General features: G+C 45.1%; 1 protein-coding gene across 6 annotated transcripts in view; it reads left to right on the forward strand.

Annotated features, from left to right (window-relative positions):
• Positions 1-1,494: 1,494 nt before the first annotated feature.
• The window catches only part of BAALC (BAALC binder of MAP3K1 and KLF4), an 81,559-nt gene continuing 57,951 nt past the window's right edge, over positions 1,495-25,102 (forward strand). The window contains exon 1 of one of the 6 annotated variants that reach the window (XM_023648797.2): positions 1,495-1,838. In XM_023648797.2, coding sequence (XP_023504565.1) covers positions 1,679-1,838 — 160 coding nt within the window. In that variant the 5' untranslated portion in view covers positions 1,495-1,678. The remainder of the gene's footprint in view (positions 1,839-25,102) is intronic. The other 5 variants (XM_070222465.1, XR_011421671.1, XM_070222466.1 and 2 more) reach the window with 5 other exon arrangements.

Consider the following 25,102-nt stretch of genomic DNA (forward strand, 5'->3'; position numbering starts at 1 on the left):
TATGGTGGCATCCCACATACAAAGCAGAGGAAGACTGGCACAGATGATAGCTCAGGGACAATCTTCCTCACCAAAAAAAGAGAGAGAGAGAAGCAAAGTCTGCAGGGGAAGGGCCAGCGTGGACCCTAGGGTGGGAGGGAGCTCTGGGCTCAGCATGAGGGGGAGGAGCCCCTTCTTAGCTAGCGGGCCTTTACTGACTTTGCATTACAGAATTTGATTAGTGCCACCAGAAGGATGCCTAACAGCTCTGCCCTAAACTGGATCTTCTGTAGCCCAAATTGCAGTAATTAAAGTGAATTGAATTACCAGAAAAAGATTATTTTTCATTCAGTGGACCTACTGTGTGCCAGGAATGTAAATGTTATAGACAATGGACTATAGCCTACACTCTATACATTATATAGGATGTAATGAATACCTATGTTCTGAAGACTGTATACGATATATTAAACAGTACACACTACAGTCTATATACAATGGGTAATATACACAATATATTAGATGGATATTATATCTACCAGCAGCATTTTGCCATAATAGGTACTTAGTAAATACATGTTGAATGAATGAAAATAATACTTATTCAACATTCAACCTCAGAGCCTGGTCATTGAGGATTTACTCTTCCCACACTTCTCCTTTCTTAGCTGTCTCTTTAAGGCAGTTTCCCTCTTTTAGGGCGTTCTGGCTTTTCTGGGACAGGTAAATTCCTTGGCCCACCTAAGTCTGAGCACACTAGAGTGTGCTCACATGGAGCACACGGTGCTGTGTGCACCAGGGAATGAAAAGCTGACAGCTGGGCAGTGGACCCTGGGAAGGTTAAGGCCACCCCTGGGCTTAGGGCAGACGGCCATGCCTTCCAGCCCCACGCAGAGACTGTGGCCTCCCAGGTGTCCCTTGGTTCCTGGTCCTATTTTTCATTCTTGAGAACAAAGTTCGAAGTTGCAGAATTAGAAAGGATGTTAGTGACAAAGAGTCAGCCCAACTCTCTCAGAAATCATAGGCCCTACTTCCTACTCCCCAAACCAGCTAAGATAGGCATGGGCTCTGACTGCTCCTTAATTCTTAAAGGCAATACTTTCTCCTCAGTTTTCTGCGTTGTCTCCAGCTTCACTGCTGTTGAAACAAGTGGCCCAAAAGCTTGGGGTCCCTTCCTAAGCGCTCCACTTCTCCCCAGGATGGATGAATGCAACAAAGGAGGAAGGAAGGAAGGATGGAAGGAAGCTTGGATGGATGATTGGATGAAAGGGGTTGCGGGGTATAGACGGAGGGATGCGCAAGAGCCTAGGAGCGGTACCCCAGGCCGGCCGGGCCGAACCCCTCGCGGGACTCCCCACTGTGGGTCCCAGGCTGCCGCTCCGGCGCCCCTACGCGGGCTCGGGTGCACCGCGGGAGGGTGCAGGGTTGCTGGGGGACTTGGGGCAGGGTGGGGGGAGCGGCGAGGGCCAGGGGAGGTGGGAAAGGAGCGGTGGGGAAGGGGAGGGCCTTGGAGGCGGAGAGGAGGGGCGCGCGGGGAGAGGGCGCGGCGGGAGCTCGGCGCTTCGTTGCGGGCGGGCGGGCGCGGGGACGCGATGGCGCCGCCGCCGCCTCCTCGCCGGCCAGGGCTGCACCGCCGGGGCTGAGCCGCCGCCTGAGCCGTGAGCAGAGCGGCCGCGGGGCGCGCCCGCATCGCGGGAGGATGGGCTGTGGCGGGAGCCGGGCCGATGCCATCGAGCCCCGCTACTACGAGAGCTGGACCCGAGAGACCGAGTCCACCTGGCTCACCTACACCGACTCGGACGCGCCGCCCAGCAGCGCCGCCCCGGACAGCGGCCCCGAGGCGGGCGGCCTGCAGGCGGGTGAGTGAGCCCGGGGCCCGCAGACCCCCCAGGCGCTGGGAGGCCGGGGTCACAGGAGGGGGAAGCAGGAGGGATCGGGGGCGCCAGGGGCAGCCCCATCCCCCAGAGAATTGAGGGGCAGGGAAAGGAGAGAGATAGACAGACAGACAGACTGACAGACCCAGGCCCAGGGAGCCCGGTCAACGAGAGACCCTTAGAGACCCTAAGGCTGAGCTAATCTGAGGCTCAGGGAAACCCAGCGCTCCTTTGCCTGTGCCAGTGCAGGTTGATTGGCCGGGGACGGATGGGGTGGGACGACAGCCCATCCGGCACGCAAACCTGTCCCTCAGCCTGCCCACGTCCCCGGGTCCCCTGGGTTCGCCTCCGCCGCGCTTTGGACCATTTCTCTCTCTGGAACCCTGGGTCACTTCTCCACCCACTGGCCACCTGGCACCTCTCTCCCTTGACTTATAGACACGGCGCCTGACCCAGATTGCCTGGGTGGAGTCTTCCTCGTCGCTTCCCCTTGTCTCCCTGCTGGGAAGGAGTCCTCTCGCGGGCTTCCAAAACCAGAATTCTGGTTCAGGGCAAAATAAATGCCCGCTAGCCCTATCACTAGCTCTGCACTTAAGCTGACTTTTCAAGGAGCTGTTTCATCGTAAGGACTTCCCTCCCTACCCCTTGGGGCCCCGATGCTTTACATGAGGCAGGGCAGAATAGTGGATTATGACTGTAAATTAAATACTCCTACCATTGTCCCTCTAGCAGAAATCTGATAGAAGGATATGCAAAGAACTTTCTGGTCCAGTTACAAATCAGGATTTCTATTTCTTAAGCAGACACTAATAATTGTAGGATAGAGATGAAAATAGACTAACTGTTGCCACAGACTGACCTTTAATCATAAAGCTGTGGGTGATGTTAAAAGGAAAAAACCTCACTACTTATTATATTGATGTTGTCAAAAGCCAGATCAATATTCGGATAAAAATGTTTTAACTATCTCCTGAACCCTTTATGTGGTTGGCATTTTTGAATAATGAAATCTAAAATGAAGAATGAGGCTAATTTGAAGCATAATGTATATTGTAAGGAGGAGGAGAGAGATGTGAACTACTCTTAAAAGATCAATAATCCTAAATCCATGCCTCCTAAATAAGAGCTGTCTCTTTAATCTTGAGAATAGGTTTCTCCATCTTTTAGGACCAAAGCGGCTCCTTTTTCACAGGAAATTTGCAAGTCCCTTTTATGCAAAGCAAGAACAGTCAGTGAAAGCTGTACAAGGCATAACACTATATTTGTCTCTAATTTTTCTGACTCACAGTAGCAGTCGTAATGGCTATTTTGTGTTGCTGATGCTTTCAGCAAGTTTCCAAATGATGTATTAGCTGAATTCAGTGTCAGAATGAGGATAAGACATAAGCCTTCAAAAGGGACCTGGTAAATGTTAGACGTAACAGCATTTCCCAAGGAGTGTGGTACTTCTCAGCAGAGAGTCAAAGGCCAGAGCGGCACTCCAAGGAAAGAAGGTTAAAGAGACCTAGTGTGAAAAAGAACAAAGTACACCTCCAGGGAATGGTTGCCTTGGTGATGGAGTATATGGGGTGTGTGTGTGTATGTGTGTGCACGCGCACACATAAGTATGGGTATTAGAGTTATTAGGGGATGGCTAAATATGTACAAAGTTATTCGTTTACAATGCTGATTCATTTATTACTCTGTCATCCAGAGTCATATCCCATCATGCATCATGAGATCTGGTTCCTGCAACAGGTGGGACCTGGGACAAGCATGCTTATTTATAGTCCTCTGCCAAACATGGGACAGCCCTGCCATGAAGGTGGCCTGAAGACCTGCGTCTTTCACAGGAAAGGCTCAGCTCCATCCTAGTACAGTGCCCTAAAATTGGCTAGAATCTTAGATGAGAAGGTTCATTTCAATTCCCTAGAAATTTCCATCAGCCTCAGGGGAGAGGGACATTTCTGAAGATGAAGATGGAATCAAGGCTGCTCTTGGAGTGCATTGGCATTCCCTAGGGCCTTTAGAAAAGTGGCTTGATTCCCATGGATGTTTCAGACTGGGAACTGGACGTCTTTAGTCAGAGTGGGTCATCGGAGGAAGCTACAAATCTCCTGGGTTTCAGCCACCCTGGGAGATTGGCCAGGGTTCTTTCTTCTTTTCTTCCTCCCTGCTCCCCGGCCTCACCCACCCCCTGCCAGTGCTGCACCCGTGAATTCCACCCCAGCCTTCTAGGGGCACCTAATGGTCCACAGTGACTGTGTTGTGATAGGAAGCCAGAATATCACTTTTTCCTGTTTCCATGAATGCTTTTCTGATGGAGGAAGAAGGAAAGGCTAGATTCAGGAGAGTCCAGATTGTAAAAAATCACAAAAATGGCTTCATTACTAGAATTCTGGAGCTGGAGAGGGTCTCTGGAGGTCACCTATTCAAGGCAGATGGGACTCAGTTAAATTGCCCTGGTCTGGATGTTCTCTCGACCAGGTCACAGCTCTTACTTACCTGCAGTTCCCTCAGTCCTCAAGAGTCCTTTCTCTCTGGGCCCCTGGTCACTCTCCTTCATGTCTAATTGAAGCCACCGTTCTTCTGGTCAACCAACCTCAGGAGCTACGAGGGCAGGCAGTAGACTAATTCATCTTCGTGTCTTCTGTGCTGGCACACTGCAGAGTGCGTGTGTGACCCCTGGTCGGGATTTTATGAAGGTTTTCTGAATGAATAGGTGCTGTGTCTAAACCTTCCCTTCATTCCATCAGCTCTTCCTAGATTCCCTCCTCCTTTTCTCTTCCTTGCAGCCCTTGCTATGGAAGTTTTCCCACTTAAGTCAGTTTAACCAAGATTCCTCCAAGTGCCTTTTGGATGCCACAGCTTCTCTTTAAAAAGTCCCTCCAACTTTACCCTATCCATGGAAACACCCGGCCCAGCTCAAGGATCCCATTTCTTCTGTAGCACACACCCTCCCCAAACTCCACACCCATGTCTACTGAGAAGCCCCATTTAAGCATATCTGCTGGTAAATCTCACTTCCGTTTCTCTTAGTCCAATGCAGATTGAGGGCATAGCACATGACAGGTGTTCTATCAATACTTGTTGGAGGAATTTTGTGTTTTACTGCAGGAAAGGGGGCATGTTTTTCTACCAGTCCCACAAAAGAAAGAGTTTCTTGCCTCCTCCTTATTCAGTGATCCTTAGCCTCTGGTTCCTGTTTTTGGAGATCATCTCCACTAGCCAGCAAATTCAATTAAGTTTTGACATTCAGCTATTATGTAGGTTGGAATTAAAGACTTAACTGAAACCACAGTATCTGATATCCATCGCTACCCTGTGTCACTGAAGCCTGTCTCTCTGTCACAGGAGGAAATTAAATTGGTTTGGCATGATTTTGTCCTCGTAAAATCAGTTTGCTGGATTGATTTTTGCTTCTGTGGTCTGATGGGGGTCTCCCAAGAAGAAAGGGTCTCTGAGGTTGCCGTGCCCCAGCCTAGCTCAGCCATTCCATCATTAACAACTTCCTGGCTTCACCTCCATTCAATCACAAGTCCTTTAAATTACATCCTTAAATATGTCCTTTTGTACTGTTAGTTTTTTTCCTAATTTCTCTACAGAGTAAAACATTTCAAATTTCTCTGAAGTGCTTCTACTTTATCATTTTAAATCGCTGTAATAATTGCTGTAGTGAATGCAAGATGGAAGATTGCAGAATTAGAGACTCCCAGCAAAATGATTTACCTAAGTAAATTGAAATATGTCAAATAAAATGACGAGCACTTAACATTACTGTTAGCTAACATTTATTGCTGGCTTACCACAGGCCAGGCGCTGTCCTCGGCGGCCCTTTGTGTAAACCATCTCGTTGAATCCTCACAGCTGGGATGAGGTAGGAACTTTTACTATCCTCCTCTACCAAACGTGGGATGAGGCTTAGAGGGTGCAGGAATTTTCCCTTCTAGGACTGAGATCCAGCTCTGTCTGAATCCAAAGCCCAAAATGCTGCCTGCCTGACTGATGGGGAATTAACTATAGAATTCTTTTTTTTTTTCTTTTGAGGAAGATTAGCCCTGAGCTAAGATCTGCTGCCAATCTTTCTCTTTTTGCTGAGGAAGACTGGCCCTGAGCTAACATCCATGCCCATCTTCCTCTACTTTATATGTGGGACGCCTGCCACAGCATGGCTTGTCAAGTGGTGCCATGTCCACACCAGAGATCCAAACCAGCGAACCCCAGGCCCCCGAAGCGGAACATGTGAACTTAACCACTGCGCCACCGGGCTGGCCCCTAGAATTCTTGATTTTACAGCTGATGAGACTCAGAGTCTAGTCTCATCTCTTGATATTCAAGGCTGGTCTCAGACAGCACAGTTTTCTTCCTCAGCATCCCTGAGGATGGGATATCTCTTCCTTAGGGAAAGAGGCCCCCCATACCTTTGTAGAACAGTTCCCCTTGCGAGAAACTCTTCCTGCTGCCTTGTAATTTCTTCCTGGTGAACTCTGGGCCTTTAGAATCAAGTCTTGCACAGACAGCTCTTTCAATATTTGAAGACTGCTGTTGCGTCTGCTCTCACCATTGGCCCTTCAGGCCAAACACATACAATTCCTTCAGTCATTTCTCAGACCTCTGTGGGCTTAACCATCTTCCTCCAAACACACTGTTGGGTTTGTCAGAGTCCCTCTTGATACAAGGGACCTATGATTAGCTCCAAATCACTGATGTCAGCCGAGCAGCGTAGGGCGACATGAGGCACATTGTGATGTAGGCACTGACCCTCTCCTGGCGCAGGTGAAACCAGGTTAGGATGTGTTTGTTTTCCTGCTGTTGTTGTTGCTATATTACCTGGATGGCTCACATGAAGCTTGTGATTAGTTAAACCCTTAGATCTTTCTTTCTAGTCAAATTTAAGTTCTGTGACATCATGGACGTTGTCTCTGTTTTCACTGCTATATAGCCAGCACCTGGAACATGACTGGAATATAGGTGGCACTCAATAAAAATTTGTTGAATGAATTTTTGCCCCGTGAATCCTGCATTGGTACTATTGATTTTAGTAACCCAAATTTGGAGTTTTTGTATTTATTCTTGTTAAAAGTAATCCTGTTGGTTTCAGTTTAATGTTTAAACTTGCTGACCTTGATTCATTTTGATAGTGCCACGAAAACAATATTCTAGATCTTTATTTCCCTATGTTGACAGGCTAAAGGTAAAAGACATTTATTTGCTCTTTTGTTCACTTAATATACATTTGGCACAAAGATAATAATCATACAGGGGAGACAGACAGAAAGGTGGACACACTTCAGGGCAGCATGGTCCGTACTGGAACAGCAGGAGGGAGAGTTCCTGGTGGAATGCAGGAGACTGAGCACTTGGTTCTGCCTAGGGAGGGGCCTGTGTGTGTACAAACCTGCAGGAGCCCAGCGGAGGAAGCAGGACTGTTGCCGCAGGCCCTCACAGCCCGGAGACGTAAGGGAAGCTCAGCCTGATTCCTGCCCTCAGAGAAACAGGACCTGCGGAGCACCCACCTGGGGCTTCCTGAGGGATAAGCCTCCTGCCACCCCAGCTCCTTCTATGCCTGCCACACTTGTGGTTATATTTTCTTTTTTTTATTTAATTAATTTTTTATTTGAGGTAACATTGGTTTATAACATTATATAAATTTCAAGTGTACATCATTATATTTCGATTTCTGTGTAGACTATATCATGTTTACCACCCAAAGTCTAATTGCCATCTGTCACCATATACATGTGCCCTTTAACCCATTTGCCCCCCTCCCCCTTTCCCTCCAGTAACCACCAATCTACTCTCTGTGTCTATGTGTTGTTGTTTTATTTTCCACTTATGAGTGAGATCATACTGTATTTGGCTTTCTCTGACTTATTTTGTTTAGTATAATGCCCTCAAGGTCTATCCATGTTGTCGCAAATGGCAATATTTCACCTTTTTTATGGCTGAGTAGTATTCCATTGTATATACGTGTATACCATATCTACTTTATCCATTCATCCATGATGGATGCTTAGGCTGTTTCCAAGTCTTGGCTATTGTGAATAATGCTGCACTGAACATGGGGTGCATATATCTTTTTGGGTTAGTGTTTTTATGTTCTTTGGATAAATAGCCAGAAGTGGAATAGCTGGGTCATATGGTAGTTCTATTTTTAATTTTTTGAGGAGTCTCCATACTGTTTTCCATAGTGGCTGTACCAATTTACATTCCCACCAGCAGTGTATGAGGGTTCCCTTTTCTCCATATCCTCTCCAACACTTGTTATTTCTTGTCTTTTTAGTAATAGCTATTCTGACAGGCGTGAAGTGATATCTCATTGTGGTTTTGATTTGCATTTCTCTAATAATTAGTGATGTTTAACATCTTTTCACATGCCTGTTGGCCATCTGTATATCATCTTTGGAAAAATGTCTGTTCAGATCCTCTGCCCATTTTCAATTGAGTTGTGTTTTTGTTGAGTTGTATGAGTTCTTTATATATTTTGGAGATCAACCCTAACAAGATATATGATTTGCAAATATCTTCTCCCAATTCTTAAGTTGTCTTTTTGTTTTGTTGATGGTTTCCTTTGCTGTGCAGAAGCTTTTTTGTTTGATGTAGTCCCATTTGTTTATTTTTTCTGTTTCCCTTGCCTGAGGAGATGTACTCAAAAAGATCCTGCTAAGACCAATGTCAAAGTACATACTGCCTATGTTTTCCTTTAGGAGTTTTTTGTTTGTTTGAGTTTTGGTGAGGAAGATTGGCCTTGAGCTAACATCTGTGCCAATCTTCCTCTATTTTGTATGTGGGACACCACCATAGCATGGTCCCATGAGTGGTCTGTAGGTCAGTGCCCAGAATCTAAACCTGCAAACACCAGGCCACCAAAGCAAAGCCGGTGAACTTAACCTTTATGCTACCAGGCCAGCCCCTCTTCTAGGAGTTTTATGGTTTCAGGTCTTATATTCAAGTCTTTAATCCATTTTGAGTTAATTTTTGTGTATGATGTAAGATAATGGTCTACTTGCATTCTTTTGCATGTGGCTGACTAGCTTTCCCAACACTGTTCATTTAAGAGACTTTCCTTTCTCCATTCTATGTTCTTGGCTCTTTTGTTGAAAATTAGCTCTCCACACATGCATGGGTTTCTTTCTGGGCTCTCATTCTGTTGCATTGACCTGTGTGTCTGTTTTTGTGCCATGTTGTTTTGATTACTATAGCTTTGTAGTATACTGTGGTTATATTTTCAAATAATTATTGACTAATGTCTGCCCCTTTGAGGATGTCAAGCTCTGCTAGTTAGGTAAGGGGTCTTTCTGTTCACCACTGTATCCCTGTTTCTACTCCTACTATAGCTGTCCTGGCTATAGTAGGACCTCAGGTGATCTCTCTTGAATGATAAATCCCCTAAAACTTCTATGTGTCCATCTCTTTCTTCCTCTAGTCCCCAGAGATGATGTTTTCTTTCCTCAATTGTTCCATCAGCTCATCCTTTTTGGATTCTTGTCTACCTGATTGGTTGTATAGTAAGAAAACTTCCACCTCTCTATATCCTCTTTTGCCAAACACAAGCCTCTTTGTTATACGGGGTTTTTTGCAAAAATAACTACAAAAAAACAGTGGGTAACAAACCTAAGCAGTTTATAAAGGTTTAGGAAGTCTCATGTTCTCATGGCCGTTGTGTTCTGGGCAGAGTTATCATGTACTGCCACAGGCTCTCGGGGTCATTCATGCCTCTGTCTCTCTCTAGTTAGTCTGTGAGTTCTGCCAGGTTGGGGACCACGTTATTGACATTTGCAGACTTGCCATCTGCCACGTTTGTTGAATGACTGTAAAAATGAATAGATGGATGAATGATCCAGCTATGCAAATGAAGTTTTTTCTGTCTGTCTTGTACTCTCTTTCCTGAGTCTTATCTTAGATGACTTTGCCTTAGACATCAGTCCACTGAATTATGTCTTTGTTGGACACTAGGTAAAGCTATTCCGACTCTAACCAGGGATGAATTTAAGGTTCCAGGCTTGGGCCCCGGTGGGAGGAAGATAGTCCCCGCTCAGTCGGCAAGGAGTATTTTCCTGGGTTGTCCTGCACTCAGCAATCTCTCAGGCTTGGACCCCTGGAGGTCCTGCCTTCACCCTGGGCTCTGTGTACCGACGACCCACAGCACATTCCTGCTGAGAAGGCCATTCTGTCCTTTAGTGAGGTTGGGTGTCTGAACTGTTGTTCCTGGCCAGTGGTGCCTGGGCTTTCCTCCCAGGAGCATTTCCATGTCAGGCCCATGACCTCCAGCCACTCTCAGAAGACCATTTGGTTTGGTTCTCTGGCCAGTCTGAATGCCAACTTTGTTTCCAGCTGTAGAGCAGACCATGGGTGTACCTGGAGCCACATTGTGACCTAGCCCTTTCTAGCTTAGCTACCAGCAGCATTTACTTTCTCACATGCTCTCCTCCCACCCTGTCCCCCCGCCCAACCACCTCCATCTCTCTGGAGATGAAGCTCTTTTAGAATGTTGTTGTGGGCTAATTGTGTCCCCAAAATTTATGTGTTGAAGTCCTAACCCCCAGTACATCAGAATGTGACCTTATCTGGAGATAGGGTCTTTACAGAGGTAACCAAGTTAAAATGAGGTCATTACGGTGGGCCCTAATCCCATATAACTGGTGTCCTTATAAAAAGAGAAATTTGGACACATGGGGACACACATGGGAAGAACGCTATGTGAAGATGAAAGCAGAGACCAGGGTGACGCTTCTACAAGCCAAGGGACACTAAAGATCGCCAGCAAACCACCAGAATGTAGGAGAGAGCATGGAACAGATTCTCCCCTACAGCCCTCAGAAGGAACCAACCCTGTCGACGTCTTGATTTTGGACTTCTAGCCACCAGACTGTGAGACTAAATTTCTGTGGTTTAAGCCACCCAGTTTGTGGTACTTAGTTACAGCAGCCCTAGAAAACGAATATAAATGTGTTTATGTGCACAAACACTGAGCATTTGGAAATAACGAGACAGGATTTCTATTGTCACTACCTACCTCACACTTCCTTCTGAGATTGGTCTATTTCCTTATTTAAATTCAAATAGTATTTATTGAGCACCTTCTGAATGTGAGAATTTTTCTTTTGGACATTAGTTTACATAACTCTCTAAAATAACCTCATAAACTGTTGTCATCACCTTTTATGAGATGAGGAAACTGAGGTTCAGTGAGATTAAGAGGCTGAGCGAGGTCACCCAGTTGGGGAGTCTAAGAGCCTGGATTGGAATTCAGCTGGTGTCTTGTTTCTAAATCCAGGGCAGTGTCCTTTTACTGTAACTGCTAAGCATGAATTTAGTACCCTCCTCCACCCCATCTGCCTTTGGCTTTTTTGGAAATATGAAGCACTGGGGTGGAAGCCTCCCGCCAGCGTTTACAAGGCTAGGGACACAGTCCTCGAGGAGACACCAGCAGCCCTGCGGCCTTGATGCCGCCCCCACCCTGTGCTGAGTGCCCCTGCAGGACTGCGAGGGGTGCTCAGAAAATCACCTGCATCCTATCAGCTGACGAGCTTGTTAAAGATGAGCAGTCTTTGGGAAGAAGAAGATTTTTTTCTGGTTTCAAATGCAATGCATGTTCCTTATAGAAAATTTAGAAAGTATAGAGAAGCTCACAGAAAGAAAGAATGCCTCTGTCGGCTTTCAGGTTTCATCCGTCAGCCCTGGGGTCTAGGTGTATAGGGTGCACGTTGCATCTTCTGTGGAGATTATGTTTAAAGTTTGAGGGGTATGGGGAAAATCCCTGAAATTTCTTGGAAGCTCAAAGGCCAAAAAAAACCCCCAACAACTTGTTTTATTTCTCTTTATGTTTAGGAAAATATTTGGAGGTAGAGGCAGCCAAAGTCTCGTTTGAATGGAGGAAGAGCAGAGGGAAAAGGCCGTGGAGAAGTGAAGGGATTTTTCTCCCTTTCTTTCTTTTAATACTGAGCAAATGTAGTTGAATTCACATAAACTGCATACAGGGCAAATCATATTGTGACTCTGCTGTATATAATTCCCCCACGTCCCCCTCCTACCTCCCCTCCACCCTCCACAATTGGCTCAGGCTGAGCATGCTGTTTTGTATTCTGCCCAGCTGTTTTCTGGGATTTACAGTTGCTTGATGGATTTAGAAACTCTGTGTGTGTGTGTGTTTGTGGTGTGTAGGGACCACTCTCTGTCTGAGTCTCAATGCCCATGAAGTCATGCAAGTTGGCTGCCCAGTGTTGATGTTAGTACAACTCCATACACGTCCAGCTCTGGGTCTCTGTGTCAGATGCGATAGGTATGGAGTGTCAGCCTACGTCTTGTTACTTGGCTTCTGTGTAATGAAGTAAAGGCAGAAGCTTCGCTTTAGATTTTTCTTAATCTAGCTCCATCTGCTTTGTGAATAGTGCTAGTTTCTCCCAGATTCTGGTATTGGGTTGTCTATTAGTCTTCATTTTGGATGATATTGTGAGTCTTGGTCTTTTTCTGTCTTTATAGGCATTTTAGTGGGCAGCTGGGCAAGACTGAGTCGGCGGCTCCTAGCCAGACGCCCTTCAGCCTGGAAGTCCAGCCCAGAGCCTCATGACCGTCTCCTCCAAGTGCTGCACCAGGCTGTGATACAGCCACACCCACTGGACCACACGGCCAGACCTGGTCTTTGTTTACAACTTCATACACTTCCTCCCCCACAGTGAGCCAGCTTCTCACGCCCATCATGACCTCCAGTCCCTGGACCTTTCTGGACTCTCTTCATCATCAGCAGCAGCACATTCCTTGTTAGTTTGCTTAGAAATAGTATAGTTCAGTGGTTAAGGAATTACACTTTCACAACAGACATTTACCAGTTGTGTCATCTTGAGCAAGTTTCTTAGCTTTTCTAGGTTTCAGTTTCCACCCTGTAGGATGAGAATCATTGCGGGATTAATGTGTTCACAAATATGAAGGCAATAGTGTTTCACTGCTGCCCATCCTAGCACTCAGGATCCCCTCATCTCCTCAATCTTGCACTCGGCATGCCAGTTTCAAAACTGGGGTCACCTTCCCCCTCTGCTCCTTACATCTCTGTTTCTGAGCTGCCAGCCGTTGCCGGAGAAAGTCGTGAACTGGTGATTGCATCCAATAGCGACTGATGCTTTAGAACCTCAGTGTTCTTACCACCTCTCCACAATTCTATTAATTCCTTATTAATCTGCTGTGATAGTCCTCTTATAATATCTCCCAACACAATCCTGTTTTTTCCCTCTGAATACTAAAAAATCAAAGACTTGCTGTGAATTCTCCCATCTCTCCCTCTAATCACCTGTTGTACATCTTTCTTGCCACCTCAGCCTTTTAAAAACATCTTTAGCCATCCTCTCCCCCAGTCTGCCTTTTGGATTAAGTGCACTGATGAGGTTGTTCCTTGTAACCATGTGTGAGGACATCACAGGCTGTTCCATTTGGGTGAAAGTCTGCGCTGCATCTCCAAAGGCCTTATCTGAGCCCAAGCCACTGTCATCTTTTACCTGACCTCTGTGATAGCCTGCTTCCATTCCTGCCCTTGACAAGTCATTCATTCTGTCATAGGGAGAACAATCTTTTAAAAACCTGCATCAGGTCCTATCACTCTCTTCTTTAATACCTTCTGTTAGCTTCCCATTCTATTACATGTATAATAAAACCCTGACCCCTTTCCTTGGCCTGCATGGCCCTATCTCTGCTGCTGCTCCAGCTTTGTTGATCCTCTTTCCTGTCTCTCTCTCAGAGTGTTCCAGCCTCCCTGGCTTCCTCTGTTCTTTGAACACCCCACCACTTTCCTGTCACCAGGATTTTGCACTTGCTAGAATGTGCTCCCCCTCCTCTCACTCTTTACATGGTTGACTCCACCTCATCCTCAGCTCTCAGTTCAGATGTCACCTCATCGGAGACGGTCTTCCCCAGTTACTGTCTGGTTATTTGCCTCCTAACACCACAGCCTCTCATTGTGTTGTTCATTTATTTTTTCTTTACTCAGCATGGTGCCCGGCACAGAGTAGACACTCAATCAATATTTGTTGAATGAATACCCTCCTCACTTTTGTATCAGGTGGGAATTGTGTTTAGTGGCATGAACAGAAACCAGACAAATGTGGCTTAGCAAGAAGAGGGTCTATTTTTTGCACTTAACACAAAGTCTGGAGGGAGGCAGCTGCGCGGCTCCAGAATGCTATCAAGGACCTGGGCTCTTTGAGTTTATTGCTTTGCCATCCTTGGTGTATGGATTTCCTCCTCATAGTTGCAAGATGCTGCAGCATTCTTATTTTATTTTTTTAGAATCGGTAATTTAATGTTTATTTCTTTGATGATGAAGTCAACATACATTGGAAGATGTATACTTTTATCTTTAGTTCAGACCTCTCTCCTGACTCTGGAAATGTTTTCTTAAAATACAACACACATCTCGCTCTCACACGTTACCATCGTGTATCTTAGGTTACCATGAATTCAGTTCAGAAAACACAACACATTTGCATTCAAATCTAATGACGACAGAAAAGGAACATTATCTGTCTCCAAAGTTTTCCTCCTATAGGTAGATTTCTTTTTTGCTCAATGGTAGCAATCCAGTAGTTTACCATAAATTCTCTCTCCTTTATCATCTGTTTTTCCTTCCTTTTTTTCTTAAAGCTTTTTTTGAGGTAACATTGGTTTATAACATTATATAAATTTCAGATGTACATCATTATATTTCAGTTTCTGTGAAGACTACATGGTGTTCACCACCCAAAGGCTAATTGCCATCCGTCACCCTACACCGGTGTCTTTTACCCCTTTCACCCTCCCACCTCCCTGCCTCCCCTCTAGTAACCACCAGTCTATTCTCTGTATTTTTGTCTGATGATTGTTGTTGTTTTTATCTTCCTCTTATGAGTGATATCATACAGTATGTAGCTTTCTCCATCTGTCATAGTTCACTTATCAGCATTCTTATTTTAGATAGGAAGAAGGGGGAAAGGCAGAAAGGAGCATTCCACCTGAGTCTGTTCCTTTTTATCTATAAAATAACAGCTTTCCCAGAACTCAGTAAGCTTTGCTTGAGTCTCATTGGGCAGAACTGTGTTCCGTGGCTATCCCTGGCTGCAAGAGAGGCTAGGAAATCAAGACTTAGCTGGACATGTGCCACCCTAAAGTATCAGAGACCTTTTGGCAAAGGAAAAAAGAGGAGAACAGATATTGGGTAGGCTGTCAGCAGGGTGACGGCACCTTTAATCCTAAGGCTATGTCAGAGAGGAGAGATTAGCAGGAGCAAGGGGGAAGGAGGAAAGGAAGTAGGTGGTGAGGTGGGGGAGATGGCCTGCCAGAAATCATGGGTACATAATTAAGATTTTTCTATAATAATTATTATTATTGTGTTTTTAACATTCATGTGTGTCAAGTGAGTTCATAAAAGTAAATGAATATTTACTGAGAAAATTACATGTGCTAATATTTAAGCAATTTTAGAAATAATGCAACAGTAGCCTAAACTTACATCTTTTAGAATGGTCTTTTGACATCAGACTCGGTGCTGTGTACACGAGATGCGTGGTGAACATTCCTTTGTTTTCTGTTTCATTTTCCTGCAAAGTTAATGCCAGCCGGAAACTGATGTGCCAGCTGATAGTCTGTGGCGCCAATTTTTAATTAGTGGGAACGTCTGTGGAGGCTCGCTGTGCCGGGTCACGCTGATGCTCAGGCCGCTTGGTGGGGGCAGTGCTTCTGTTGGAAACGCAGCAGACAGCCTAATAGACAGCTAATTTAAAGAGTTGACAGTATTTCCTGTGGAAGTTCAAAAAAATCACCCTGCTATTGTCTTTAGGGCTTGTGGTCTTTAGGGCATGAGGAAACCAAAAGGATTTGTAGAAAATGGCAGGGCTGTTTGGGAAACTGGTTGTCATAACAACAGAGCACAGCAGCAGTTACGATGGAAGTGGCCATCTCCTGCACACCCTTCCTAAGAAGGACAATTCAGGTTTAAACACCTCAATAAACAGCAGGCGTGTTTCAAACTGAGGCCTCATTAAATTATTACATCCAAGAATCACTTTCAAGGACAGTCTTCAGAGCAGCCAGGCTCAGAATTGCTCACTGGGGTGATAAGTGATGTGTGTGCAAACACAAATGAACAGGCCGCTGCCTCCTGAGCTTGGCTTCCATTAATTGCGTGCCCAGCATGTGGCAGGCATTGCATATTTAGTACCTAATTCTATTATCCCCATTTTACAGGTGGGGGAAGTCAGAGAGGTGAGGTGACTGGCTCAAGTGCATGCAGGTTGTAGGCTCGTGGCTGAGTGGGCTCTGGAAGCCAGGTCTGTCTCATTCTGAGCCCTGAGGCCTTTCCCATGCCAGCCCCTAACTGATCGCCAGCTCAGGTCCTCACTGCCTTTCCCCTAGAAATTTGCAACAGCTTTCTGACTGGTCCCAGACCTCCAAGCCACTGCCACTCCAATCCCTTTCACGCCGTTGCCAGGTTAATATTCCTGAAGCACAGCTGGGATCATTAGCCCCCGGCTTATTCTCCTGCGCAGAGCCTTTCACGATTTTGCTTTGCCTACTGAATGCAAATGTCTTGCCCTGGCATTTAAAGCTTCTCTCCAGTCTCATCTTCCACTAGCTGTCCGCAAGTCCCCTCCACTCGCCTGGCTCAGGGGTCTCCCCTTACCCGAAGCACCTTATGCCCCCGCCCCCACCTCCTCCTAAAGCCCTACGGCTCCTAGGCTCCTCGCTTCCGCCTCAGTCACGTGTTCTCTTCTAGCACACCTTCTGGGACACTTGGTCTGTTTGAATTTTCTGATTTATGGCCATGACTTATTTCAACTATCACACTGTATACTCTTAAAGACTGTCAGGAAATAGACTCTGAGCTTTAGGGAACAACACCTGCGAGGGCTGAGGGAGGCGGGACTGGGCAGAGGGAGAAGTTGAATCGCGGTTGCGATGGGGGCCTCAGCTCATCCCCTGGGGAGCTCTGGAGCCGGAATGGCCCTTCACATATTCTAGTAAGGGGCGGTTTCACCCTATATCAACCAGGTATCAGATGCAGGCTGCCCCCAGCAAAGGGAAGTGACCTGGGTGGGGCCACTTCTTCCCATGGTTGGCGCTTCCTAGAGAGGCCCTCAGCTGTGAGCCTTCAGCCGTCACCCCTCCCCCGCTGGGAATCGGCTGTCGGGCCTGCGGGAGATCCTGCGGGGCACCACAGCGACCTCTACAGGCAGAGACCACACACCTTATCCATCGGTCAGCTTCCCTAGGGGCTGCGGACCTCAGATAAAGGCCGCACCCCTGGGACTTCTGATAAGTGGGGTGGGACAGAAAACCTGCATGCTTAACAGGTTCTCTAGGTCAGTGCAGAGTGGGATTCCAGAGGTCTGGGTGGGGGTCTGAGAGTCTGCATTTCTAACAAGCTCCCAAGCGATGCTAATGCTGCTGGGCCATGGACCCCTCATAGGGAAGGGAGGTTCTAGATCACAGGTTGGCAAGCCTTTTCTGTAAAGGGCCAGATGGTAAACATTTTAGGCTTTGCGGGCCACATGATCTCTTGCAATTACTCAGGTGTTTTTAAGCGTCAAAGGAGCCATAGAAGACGCATAAGCGAATGAGCGTGGCTGTATGCCACTGCCTTCTTCTGTCCTAGGTGGTTCTGAGGCCCAGCCAGGTTTAAGAGCCACTCTCTTTACCTCTGCAGGCAGTGTGGAAGAGAGAAAGAACAGGATTTGCAGTTGCTAGTGCCAACCCTCAGACACACCTTTAAATAGCTTCACACATACCATGCCCTCAAACAACGTCTGTAGAATGAACAAATAAATGGGATTGAGTGTTTTTCACCTTGAAGGCAATTTTTAAAGATTATTAAAGTATCTCTGAGAACATTAAGTCATTAAGGTATTAGATATTTTATTATGCAAATCATGCTCTTGAGTTGAGTGGGATCTGGGAAGAAAACAGTATCATGGCACCACCCAGAGTAAGGCAGGGGGTTTCTAGTTCTCTCAGGAGCTCTCTGCCTTGGCCTCCCGGGACGTTGGGATCCCTCTGTCCCTTCATCAGAGGTCACTATTGATTCAGAGCTGCGAGGGCAGCTGCCATGGCTGGGGTTGCTTTTCCCAGCTGGCCCTCCTCGCTTCTTCTAAGAGTGTGGAGCTGCTGCTAGGAGGTGTGAGGAATAAGCATCTCCCTTGTGTCTCTCTGAGTTTCGCTCACCTTTCTCCAACTCTCAGTTACCGCCACAGGCTGTAAGGCTGGGCTGCGAGTGTTTAAAAAGTCGCCGCACGTCTGGTTGGTTGTGGGTCTGGGCAGCTGATGAATGGGTTGCTGTTATGGTGTTTACTTTTCTGAATCAGGTGTTCCTCTGTAGAGACCGAGCTTCTAGCCGTTACGTAAGGCTTCAGAAAACACCCAGTGAACTTAGAGAAAAGGCATCATTTAAATAGAAGCTGCCAAAAATGTTAACAAAGGGACCCAGGGAGAGTGTGCCCATGCCCGTTAGCCTTATTTTTTTTTCTTTTGTACATGAATTCAAAATTCAAACACTGACTGTTCTTAGAATCCCAAAATCCCATAGTCATAAGCAAAAACTCAGTGGGAAATGTAATAACAACTTTTATGAGAAGGTGATTTAAACACATGTGCAGGCGCACACACACCCCCTAGACATTGTATCTTCAAGTGAGCGTTGTCTCTTCCCAGCAGACAGCAACTGGTTGTAATTGCTTAAAACAATTCTGGAACCCCTTAATTGTAGCCTCAGGCATTTTTAACATAACATTTCAAACATATATAGAAGTTTAAAACTTTAAAACTACACAGACACACATATTTCAAACGTATATGTAAATTGGGAGAATAGCATAATGAAACCCCACATACCTATCATTCAACTTCAACTGTTATCAACATGTGGAAAATCTGTTTCATCTCCACCTCCATTCCCCTTCACCAATTGGGTTATTTTGAAGCAAATTCCGGAAGTTGTGTAACTTCATCCATAAATACTTTGGTGTGGATCTCTAAAAGGTAAGGACTCCCTTAAAAAGGATAGAAGATTGAATCATATGAAATTGTCATTTTTGTATGTTGAAATGATGAAATATCAGCAATTCTATATGTTTCAACCTAACATATAAACACAATACTGTTATCCTACCTAAAAATTAATGAAAATTCTTTTATTCTCTAATATAACCAAAATTCAGTCTTTGTCCCAGTTTCACCAATGGTCTCATCAATGTTTTTTCTACAATTAGTTTGTTTGAATTGGGATACACACAATGTTCACACTGTGTGTTTGGTTGATATTTTTCTTTACTTTTAATATATTGGTTTCCCATTTCCTCCCTCCTCCTTTCAATTTATTTGTTGAAGAAACTGGGTATTTTTTGTCCTGTAGAGTTTCCCATTTTTTGGAATTTGCTGGTTGCATCCCTATGGTGTTGTTTAAAATGTTCCTATATTCCCTGTAAACTAGTAATTAGAACTACAGGCTTGATGGGGTTCAGGTTCAGTTTTTTTGGCAAGAATACTTCAGAGGTGGTGATGAACTCTTTCCATGGCAGCACGTCAGGAACCACACACTATCTGGTTCTCTCATTTTCGTAATTTTGAGATCGTCTGAGACAACCCAATCCACCCATTATAAAGTTCCTCATCAGCTTTCAGTCATTGATAATCATTGCCTACATTAAATATTTCATTAGGAATTACAAAATGGGGATATTCTAACATTTCTTCAACATTTATTAGCTGGAATTCTTTTATAAAGAATAACTTTTATTGCTCAACTGGTTTCCCTGAAAAGGCAGAGTAAATGCCTACTTCTTCCCCTTAATTATCAGTTTGTTCCCTAGTTTCCTCCAAAGGTGAACAATGAGTATTTTTCAAACTGTCATATGAAGTCATGGATTTTACCATATTTGATAAGTTTTAATTCATTGCACTTATTATTTTGTGAGTGTGTGTGCTCAAATTGTCCCGTCTTTGACTAGTGGGAGCCCCTCAGTTTGGTTCCTGACTCCTTTCTACACAGCTCCAGTGGTCTTTGATAGTCCTTGCTTTCTGTATGATAGGTCTTTCTAGGCTCGTCTTGTGTTTTTCCCATGCTAGACTTGGAATTACTCATTTCTTTAAGGAGTCCTGGTTCCTTTAATTGAAATATGATATTTAAAGACTACAGCCTGGGCACCTGGGATGCTCATTGCTATGGGATTGGTTCTTTATAGACCTTTTTAGTGGACAGAGCTAGGAGTTATTTTCTTTTTTAAAGACACAATATATTTGTATTGATATTATCAATTCAAAATTTTCATTTGTAGGGCTTTTCCTTAATTTTTTGATTTTGTATTCTCTTCTTTAAAATGTTTTATTTTTTTAATTGCAGTAACATTGGATTATAACATTATATAGCTTTCAGATGTATATCATAATGTATTTCAAACTCTGTGTAGATTACATCATGTTTACCACCCAAAAACTAGTTATAGTCTATCCCCTCACATGTGAGCCTCATCACCCCTTTTGCTCTTTTTGCCCTCCTGTTCTCTTTTTTAGATACTGAAAATCTTGGTTTCTAACAACATTATAAATACTTATTTACTTTGTCTTATTTACCTAGCAATACGATTACTGAAAATATTTTAAGATTTTTGTGTGTGTTTTTGTCCTTATATTCCAATAGGGATGTATAATTAGATTGCTATGTTTTTGTTTTTAAAATTGGCCTTGAGCTAACATCTATTGCCAATTTTTTTTTCTCCTTCTTCTCCCCAAAGCCCCCCAGTACATAGTTGTGATATTCTAGTTGTAGGTCCTTCTGGCTGTGCTATGTGGGACACCGCCTCAGCATGGCTTGATGACCGGTGCCATGTCGGCGCCCAGGATCTAAACCAGCAAAAGCCTGGGCAGCCCAAGCGGAGCATGTGAAGTTAATCACTCGGCCATGGGGCCGGGTCCTAGATTGCTGTTTTAAAGTCATTTGAAATAATTTCTTGCTGTGTGGTTAAGACATCAACTTGCTGTATAGGTAGGTTCATTTGTTTCATTTTGTGGCAAAATTGTTTCTTTCATTTCAGTTTCATTTTGTTTTATATTTAGGTAAAAAATTTACATGGTTCCAATGACAAATTTATAAAACAGGCTACATTTTAGGAGTCAAACTTTCATCTCTGCCCCCTCTACTCTGTTTCCTTTGTCTTCCTATAAATAACCATCTTATTAGTTTTAGGTTTATCTTTTCATTAAAAAATATATATACACACATCTACATATGTATGTGTGTGTGTGTATATATATATATGTAGAGAGATATATATATATTCATGTACTCGCCCTTTTAAAGATAAAAGGTAGCATACTGTACCCTCTGTTCTGTACCTTGGGCTTTTCACTTAACAGTATGTTCCAGAAATCACTTCATTCAGAATTCAGATGAATTCCTCATTCTTTTTTATAGCTCCACAGTGCTGAATTGTGTGGATATGAAATTGTTTATTAAACCAGTCTTCTACTGATGGCCACTGGGGTTGTTTCTAGACTTCCGCTATACAAATAGTCTTGTCCATGTGTTTTTTCATTTTTGCCAGTGCATCTTCAGGTAGATTCTTAACAATGGCATGGGTAGGTCACAGGCTGAATGCAGATGTGATTTTGCTCAACATTGTCAAATTCCCCTCCACAGGACTCGTACCATTTTGCATTCCCACCTGCAGTGTTTGAGAGTGTCTGTTGTCCCATAGCCTTGCCAACAGAGTATATTGTCAGACTTAGGGGTTTTTGTCACTTTAATAGGTAAGAAAATTGTAGCTTAGTTTTAATGTGCATCTCTGTGAGTGAGGTTGTTGTCTTTTCACATGATTATGAACAAATTGCCTTTTTCCTTCTGTATACAATCTGTTCACATCTCTGGGCCTGTTCTTTTGATCATATTCAATAGTTGGAAATCTTCATCCTTTGACGATGACTGAGATATTTTGAAGAGCAAAAAGTCCCTAAAGCTATTTGGTGAATACAATTGGGTTTTTGCTCTCAGAGGGAGCAACTAGAGGCTGGCTGGGCATCTTTCTTTCTTAGTCCAGTCCCAGGGCTTCTCCATGTGGTCTTTCTGCATGGGCTAGTTTGGGCTTCCTCACAGCCTGGTGGCCTCAGGGCAGTCACACTCTTTATATAACTGCTCTGAGCTGCAGCACATGTGCCAGCTAAAAAGGCAGAAACTGTATATCGCCTCTCATGACCTAGCCTTGGAAGTCATGCAGTGTCACTTCTCCTGCATTCTCTTGGTTACAAGTGAGTCACAAGCCTGCCCAGATTCAAAGGGAGGGAATTAGACCCCACCTCTTGATCCAGGAATGGCAAGGTTCTAAAAGAGCATAGCAGTTTTGAGAACTGCAAAGGGTGTGAGATTTTACCCAACTAGTTAGCCTGTGACAGTCCTGGAAGCTGGTAAAACATGAGACTCCTGGGTCAGAAACAAAGGACTTGATTGCTATGGCACAGCAAGCCTCGTGAGCATTAGCATATTTGCATCAGGTCTCCTTTTCCCCAAGTCTCATAAAGGCGACCCAGATGGGTCCAGATGGATTCCTGCATATGTAGGAGATTGTGTTATAGGAGATTTCTGTGCCTACTCATCTACTGAAACTCTCCTCACAAAGTGATCTTGTCAGTGCGCAGTCAGTGCTTCTTGCCGTTGACCTCTCTGCAGCTTTTAGCACCGTGATCTGGCTAATCTCTTCTGCCCACACTCTTCTCCGCACTTTGGAAATCAACCTTCTCCCTCAGTTTCACCCAGCCCCCACCCCCCTCCACTGGTGAGATTCTCTTCTTCCTCTGATGACGTCTTCTCTGCCTCCTCCTCCTTTTTTTCTCCTCCTTCCGGGTCCCCTTTACCTACCACTTGCAGATGTGTAACTCTTTGCGTCCTTTTGCCAGCTCCGTCCTCATTCAGCATGCTCTCTCTGGGTGACCTCATCCTCTCTGCTGGCTTCAGTTATCTTCTTGCGATAGCTCCATGATTCTCCCTCCTTATTCCAGATCCACATTTCCAACTGCTCGCGAGCCATCTGACTGCTGCCAGCCAGGTGCCTCAAATTCAACTTGCCCCAAACCAAATGAACCTCTTCTTCCACACATCTGCCCCTCCTAGTGTGTGTTCCTCTCAATTTACCACAGTCATCCTCTGGTTGTCCAGGTGCAAGAGTTTGGAGTTATGTTTTTTTCCTCCCATCTTTCTCTCTGCACATCTAATGTGGAACCAAATCCCACAGACCATCTTGTGAAATGTTTCTTGTGATGAATAGTTTCCTTCTTTCCAGTCCCAGGACTACTGCCCCAGCTCAGGCCCTTCTTAGTACTCACCTTCCAGTCGCCTCCCGTTGACCTTTCTGCACATGGGGCACCTTGAGGGCTAAGCAGGCATGCCCTTCCTCTCTCACTGCTCCATGCTTGTCTCCCCCCAGACCACAAGCTCAGTTGAATTTTTTGTGTTTCTCAGAGAATTCCCTTCTTTTCTTCCTCCGTTCCTTCCTTCCCACAAATATTCTTCAGCACCCACTGTGGAGTAGGCACTGTTTTCAAGGTCATAGCAGTGAACAAGATGGACAAGACTCTTCTCTTGGAGCTTACATTTAGCTTGGGGGTAATGTGATGGGCAGAGAAATAAATATCCAAGGTAATTTCAGAATTTGTAAATACCATGAACAAAACAATGTAAAGAAGTAGGGAGTAACTGAGGGCTGGCAGATTGAGTGGTCAGGGAAGGCCTCTTTGAGGAAGTGATATTTGAGCTAAACTGTGAGTGAAAAGCCAAGGGTGGCCTTGAAAACATTAGGGGCCAGAGCGCTTCTGGAAGAGCCACCAGCAAGTTCAAAGGTCCTGAGGCTGGAGTGGGCTTGATGTGATTGAGGCACAGAATGAGGCCAAGGTGACTGGAGGGAACTGAGAGAGGGGCGTGTGGTAGGAGAGGATGTGTGTAGGGAGATGGACCCTGTAGGGCCTTGTGGGTGGTGGACAGGACTTTGGGCTTCATTCCAGTGCAGTGGGAAGCAGGGCTAGAATTAGGTGCGCCTCTGGAACCTCTAAGCCTCTTGTTTGCTTCTGACCTTTCCTTCATTCTTCACACTCTTGCCAGAGAGCCTTTCTGGAGCATGGATATGATCCTGTCACTCTTGAGACTAAAAACATTCCATGACCCCTGTTTCCTTCTGACAAATGATGAAATTTTCAGCATGGCATTCCAGGCCCTTGGCCATCTGGCCTGAGCCTTCTGCGAGCAGTTCCACACTCTAGAGTCCTCACTGTTTTCTAAGCCTGACATTTCTTTTCTTCTCTATGTCTTTAGGTCTTGCGATTTCCTTTGCTGGAACATTTTATGTTCACACCTGCTCATTGTATAAGTCTAACCCCGAAGCTAGCCCCTCTGCAAAACCTCCCTGCGCTCCCCTCAAGTGAGGCTAATCTCTGTTTACCCACATCGCTATTCTTTTTTCTTCTTCTTCTAATCATTTCCACTGCTCTCTCGTCAGCTTTGGGTACATGTGCACAGGTCCTCCCTTCCACAAGAATGAGGGATTCTTGGGGGCGGAAATTGTGTCTGGCTCACTCTGTCTCCTATGAAGTCTTGCATGAAATAGGAGTTCCATTAATGTTTTCTGGGATTGACAAGATAGGCACACACCTACTTTGCTATTCCATCTTGTATTTGACGAAGATGATGAGCTGTTGATTGGTTATAAAACTGTGGGATTTGGGGCCTGGCTCCATGGACATTTAGCTGTGTGGTCGCACAGCTGCATAACTGCATGGCTGCATAGTTGTGCGGCTGTTTAGCTGCATGAGTATATGGAAGCATGGCTGTCTGGCCATAGTTTGCATGGCTTGCTTGCCGCTTTACCATGTGGCTGTGTGGCTGCATGACCATGTGGCTCCATTGCTTTGACAGAAAAGCTGACCTTGGCTTTTCTGTGAGTTACAGCATGATTTCCACCAACATTCTGAGGTTGGTTGTGTTTTCCATGAGGGAGCCATTGCATTTTGGGTAGGGCTGCTGCATGCATTGATAAACGTTAAGTATCCCTTGCCACCAAAGGGCAGTATGGCTCCCTTGTCATCAAGACAACCAAAAATTCCCCTGTATCTTTCCATACTCCTCCCCTTCCCACCTGAGACCTCTAGATCATGAGCACAAGGGGTTACAGTGAAGGAAAAATTACAAAAAAAATTGTGCTCATCAGAAAAAGCTTATAGCTGAAAGGGATCCAAACAGTTGTCAAATACAAACCCTGACATTTATATGAGGTAAT

Source organism: Equus caballus, chromosome 9, assembly GCF_041296265.1.
Source record: "Equus caballus isolate H_3958 breed thoroughbred chromosome 9, TB-T2T, whole genome shotgun sequence".
NCBI lineage: Eukaryota > Metazoa > Chordata > Mammalia > Perissodactyla > Equidae > Equus > Equus caballus.